Source organism: Ctenocephalides felis, unplaced genomic scaffold (assembly GCF_003426905.1).
Source record: "Ctenocephalides felis isolate EL2017-DRISC unplaced genomic scaffold, ASM342690v1 CF-g0.4_SCAFFOLD_01886, whole genome shotgun sequence".
NCBI lineage: Eukaryota > Metazoa > Arthropoda > Insecta > Siphonaptera > Pulicidae > Ctenocephalides > Ctenocephalides felis.
In genome coordinates this window covers 87,440,447-87,446,576 of record NW_020538040.1, presented here as the reverse complement: position 1 = coordinate 87,446,576, position 6,130 = coordinate 87,440,447, and the positions used below count along the sequence as shown (strand labels likewise).

Below are 6,130 nucleotides of genomic sequence, written 5' to 3'. Positions count from 1 at the left end.
ATAATAGTTCAATAAAAACATTTATTATTACCTGCAATTTTTCTAATTATTTTTATAAATCCCTTGTTGAAATTTGAAATAATTTTTCTTACAATCAATATTAATTTATCATGGACTTTCATAAATTAAGTCTTGTATCATGTTTATATAAATTTATTGATTAGAAAACCATCAGATCTTTTAATAAATACTGGTATTAAAATAAACTTATTTTTTGGGTGATTTATAAAATAATCAGCCACTGCAATATTTAAACAAGTCTTATCCTTTCCTCAAATTATTTTACCTAAATGCCTGTCTCATTTAATAAATTCCATATTTAAGAAAATACATTTATTTACTAAAACTATATTGCATATCTTATAAATGCTTTATATAGCTTTATTATGGCTGTTTCTTCATTAAGAATTACGATCAGTATATCGACCTATGTACAAATGTATAAAAAAATAAATTCTGCCAGCAGATATGATGAAAATTTTAAATATGTCAATTTTTGTTGTTATTCCAGATTATAGTTTATATGATATTTGTCTTTGCAAAGCATATTACCCATTTGAAATATCACTAACTGCAGATACCTATGTAAATACATGATGCATTAATACTATCTATAAAAATAAAGGCCTCGTTTATGTAAGGCAATAATATGGTTCAACATAAGCTCATTTTTCATAACTTTATCACAAATACTTATGAAGATTATAAAATATAATAAAGTATTACTAAAATAATTACATATAATAATTACAATTTCAACATTTAATATTTATTATAAAATATTTGATGAGAAATTTGGTATTATAATTCTAACTGAAATCTTAATATATTATAGATTTATCTTTAATTAATAATCTGGATTAGTATGTAAATAGTATAATTAATATATAAGATATATGAGAAAATAATATTTATATTGAGAATTTAAAATCCATAAAAAATAATAAAAACTGGTAATATTATAACTATAAAACAATAACTCAGTAATAATATATTAACACATGCATCCAAACAATTGAGATCATTCAGCAAAATGACCTTTGTAACAAATTCTTCCTCACATTATCTTGGACTACCTACACATTTCTAAATTTTAATTATTCACAGTCATAATGATTTATTTAAAACATCTAACTAAAATAGAGTCGACTATGTAGATAAAAGGAAATAAAAGGCATTTATATTCCTAAATGTATTATATAAATACATTTTGATCGGGTGTCACAGTCATATCAGTCATATATATAACACAATGCGTTAGTTATATTATGAACTAGCAATTTTAGGTAATATCTTTCGTGGAAGAGGACATGGACGTTTCAACAGCTCACCACCAATCATTGTGATCGGTTCGCTGGCATGATGAGAAACTAAATCACCTGAAACAGTCAATTCATTGCTGTAAGACTCAATATATTGAAGTTTCTCATGCTTATCAAATAAATTAATGTCAAAATGTTATAACACATCAACATTGATATTCATAACATTAACAACACCTTTTGAATTCTTTAATTTAAATAAATATAAATATTTCATTAATACATGTAAATAAAACCGTAATAATTCGAACCAGATATTGTATGAAAGATTACTGTGGAAAAAATCATTGATAAATGAAAAAATAAACAAATTTTTTTACTTACCAAGAGTTTTATGAGATAACTGATTATCTCCCAGGAACTGGTAATGGCCATTAGAGGCGTCTACTAAATAATGCTTAATCCTATCTTCAGCTTTGTAGCTAATTGCATATCCCCAAATACGTTCAGAGAGCCGCACCAGGAATGTCCCCATTTTCTCAACATTCAAGGCCTGTTCCGCTTCTTGTCGTGTTATCAAACCTGAATAAATTAAATTTATAAATAAATCGTCGGACAAAAGCATTGATCAATAATTTACCTATCCACGGAAATATATACAACCATCTTTTCAATAGTATTGAAATCACAAAAATTTTAAAACATGTTATGTACCTGTGTTATGAAATTTCTAGCAATACGTATATGTTTATTTCAATGTGCCATATTTGTTTATGAAACACTGATGAATTTTTGCGCAAAATAAATATATTATCAATTCATTTATTTATTATCAATAAACACATGCCACATTCTTAATGTGATATAAATAAATAATGATGTTTTTAGTAGTAAATTATTTAACTTTTGAAGAATACGAATGCAAAATAACGTCTTAGTGTGTTTTGAATTTTGTAGCAATTTTATTCTAAAAATAAAAAATCAAACATAAAAAATAAACATCTTAGAAAGAAATACCGTGAAACCACGACGACACCCTTCCATCACGCTCGATGCCCGCATTGCGTCGCACTTCTGTTTCGCGGTACCAGTCCAGAACAGCGCGGGCACTCGGCGGTCGTGGCATGCCTGCTTCGAGACTGCCAGGGGGACTGCTGGTACTCGAACTAGGACCTGAATTGCCAATTATGCCTGTAGTAGTATTACTGGCAGTGGTGCCTATAGTATTACCGCCATGTTGTTGCTGAGGTATTGTAGTCGCCGAGCGCCGGTGTTGCTCACGAGCGCGCCTCGCTATTTCGCGAATCTGAGTTTCTGCTTCTTTTGCTTTACGTTCTGTAAGTATATTGATATGAGAACTAATGCCGAGATCATATTATTCAGATCTTTATACATACAATAAAATCAACAAATCGACACCATACTTTTCATTAACCCATTCGAGACCGATTGCACACCGTGTGTGCAATTGCTTTCCGAGGCTATAAGACCAGTTGTACACCGTATGTGCAATAATAATAATGAACAATTATCAGTTATTCTGAGTGATATAGTCGTCGAGATAAGATTTTTTTTGAATTAATAGTATCATTAAATAAAGAACAACAAAAATAATAGGTGATAGGTAAAGAAAAACAAAATTTGGCATTGGGGTTAATTCGTACCAAAACAAAACAAAACATTTAGTTTGGAATTTTGAAATCCACTAATAATTATTTTAAGACCAGTGTGCTGTTTCCTAAAAATGTATTTACAAATTGTATTTTCTTTTTCATTACTGAGTTCCATTACTTTAATTCCTTTAGACATTTTTTTAAAAAATTATTTCTTGTTTATATTATTTTCTTCATTATTTTTTTAACTTTTTACTATTTCTTGAAAAATTTCTTCGCATTATATTCTGTTATTTATTATTGAAAGCAACATAACGATTTTATATTATCTAATTATTTTTAAAACAAATGTTTAACAATTTTAATGAAGTATTCAATCCGCTCCTTGAAATAAAAGTTTTCTGAGGAGCGAGTTGCACACACGGTGTGAAATCATCTTATGTTTTGCTTACGAATTGGATGATTTCTGTAGTGATCCAGTTTTTTTTATTAAAAATTAACAATATAAACAAATACACAATGTAAAACAAACAATATAAAAAAAAATCGCCATCTCAAATGGGTTAAAATTTTATCGAATGTTTAAACAATATCAATACTTTTCTTATCTGTTAAAAAATTCACAGATGAAAAAATTCACATAATTTGTAATATACTATAAATTTATGCATTGTAGTTTCCATTGTATATACAAAATAATATTGTATTAATAAATTAACCTTGTTCCCGCCAAAGTTGTTCTTGTCTTTGTGCGGCTTCTTCAGCTTCCTTAGCGGTTTCGGCTTGTTTCTTTTGGAGATTTTTGAAAATTTCAGAAGTTCGTTCGCCTATTACTCTGCGTTCCCACATCGCCACACGCTGCGCCACCCTATGAGGCTTATTTAGCGTCAGTTCCTATATTTTTATAAAAAAAACAAAGTGATTAAACTGGAACTATCCATAATATATACTTTGTAACAGGGATAAAATCAGTTTTTAAGCTAACAAGATATTAAACGCAGTTCGATAAAAATAAGGTTGTGTTTTAAACAACATGCTTAAAATAGCTGCTTAAATAGAATTTCCAATGAAAAAATAATTTTTAAATTTACAAGTTTATCTTTTTAGACAAAGAGTAGCGAAAGCTACTTGATATAAATTGATAGTCTTACCTGTAAAACATCTATCTTGCTGTCACTATGAAATGCAAAGTTTCCACTCTTGACATTGTTTTTAGGTGGCGTGTTATTAATTTGTCCGTTATTAATATTATTTGATTGAATCCAATTATAACGGTTATTCATTTCAACCTGAGAAAATTCAATGAATGTAAATTATCCATAAAAAGAAAATATTTAAGGCGATTTTTTCTATTATATTAGATTACATAGCTTATATATATATATATATATATATATATATATATATATATATATATACACCTAAGTCTGTTTTTACACGGAGATTGGTTCCAGAAGAAGCCGTGTAAAAAAAGACATTGATCTTATACAAAAATGGGTGATTTGTCCTAGTCTCTAAAACCTATTAAAATTAGTGAAAAACAAGAATTTTCAAGAACAAGAATTCATGTTTATTTTAATAATACCTAATTCCCCTAAATTAGTGCTATTCACATTTGCATTGACCAGTAAAAATTGTATGTACACGCTAAAGGGGAATTCACTTAAATCTTTATGCTAGTGTTCGCAAACTAACGATACTATCGATGGTTTCAGACTTTTTTCTTTCATAAATACTTTTTTGTGATATGAACATACTTCGCAAAAATTAAATTTGACAAAAAAAATTTAAGTACATAAAATTTCAAATCGTGCTAAATGGAATAAAATCGTGTAAAAAAATTAAAAATATTCAATTTTCAAACCGTGTTATATCAAAACCGTGTACAAAAAGACCGTGTAAAAACAGACTTAGGTGTACGTATATATATATTGAATGGTAGAGTCTTGGATTTGTGTATATTTTGTAGAGTTTCGAACAAGAATCCAAAAATAATACAAAATAATAAACAAGAAAAGTTTTTAAAAAACAATTTCTTTATTTAATTATTTGTTTATTGTCAACGTTTCGGAACTAGGTACGTTCCATCTTCAGGACATCTGTCAAGAAACATGATCTTGATGAGATTTAAGCAAACAATATGTTTAAGAATAGAAAATAGATTTTTCTTAAATAATAAATTAATTGTAACAAGTAATAATGTACAGAAATATGATAATATGATCAAAAAGAAAATGATAAAAATAAATGAGTGGATTATCAGAACAGGATATTAAAAATGATAGAAATTTTTTGAAAGTTATGGAAAATTTTTTTAAGAAAGGCTTAATGATAAAATTGAATTAATTACCTGTATGTTTGAATATACGTTAGCACTTTTTCACTAAACAAGAATTTTTGACAAAAAATGAATTTGTGAGTTATTTTTCCGCCGAATAGTTGACAACACTTTTAGTAATTTTGATTTACAAAAGTTAACTATTCGGCGGAAAAATAACTCACAAATTCATTTTTTGTCAAAAATTCTTGTTTAGTGAAAAAGTGCTAACGTATATTCAAACATACAGGTAATTAATTCAATTTTATCATTAAGCCTTTCTTAAAAAAATTTTCCATAACTTTCAAAAAATTTCTATCATTTTTAATATCCTGTTCTGATAATCCACTCATTTATTTTTATCATTTTCTTTTTGATCATATTATCATATTTCTGTACATTATTACTTGTTACAATTAATTTATTATTTAAGAAAAATCTATTTTCTATTCTTAAACATATTGTTTACTTAAATCTCATCAAGATCATGTTTCTTGACAGATGTCCTGAAGATGGAACGTACCTAGTTCCGAAACGTTGACAATAAACAAATAATTAAATAAAGAAATTGTTTTTTAAAAACTTTTCTTGTTTTTTATTTTGTATTATTTTTGGATTCTTGTTCGAAACTCTACAAAATATATATATATATATATATATATATATATATATATATATTAAAATTTAATTTAACTAGTGGAGCGCATAGCATCGTGCCTTAAGGCAAATTGCAGGAACTTCCCGTACCAAAAATTATTATTTTTTTAAAAACGATTAACATTTTTGAAAAAAAAATTACTTCTAAAAAATTAGATTCTTTAGAAACTAGAAATTTGACAAAAAATTACTTTTTTTTTAAAAAAAAATTTTTTTTTGAAAACAAAAAATTGTTTTGAAAAAAAAAATGTTTTCTTCATTTTGACATATTTTGGAAATTC

The 6,130-nt window shown here is 26.7% G+C and overlaps 1 protein-coding gene across 5 annotated transcripts in view; it reads right to left on the bottom strand.

The window, feature by feature from the left end:
• Positions 1-1,067: 1,067 nt before the first annotated feature.
• Positions 1,068-6,130, bottom strand: part of LOC113376950 (SH2 domain-containing protein 4A-like) — a 136,989-nt gene continuing 131,926 nt past the window's right edge. For 4 of the 5 annotated variants that reach the window (XM_026617081.1, XM_026617080.1, XM_026617078.1 and 1 more), the window contains 5 exons: positions 4,027-4,164; positions 3,595-3,769; positions 2,280-2,597; positions 1,647-1,844; positions 1,068-1,379 (listed from right to left, as the gene is read on the bottom strand). In XM_026617081.1, the coding sequence (XP_026472866.1) occupies positions 1,267-1,379; positions 1,647-1,844; positions 2,280-2,597; positions 3,595-3,769; positions 4,027-4,164 (942 nt within the window). In that variant the 3' untranslated portion in view covers positions 1,068-1,266. The remainder of the gene's footprint in view (positions 1,380-1,646; positions 1,845-2,279; positions 2,598-3,594; positions 3,770-4,026; positions 4,165-6,130) is intronic. The other variant, XM_026617082.1, reaches the window with a different exon arrangement.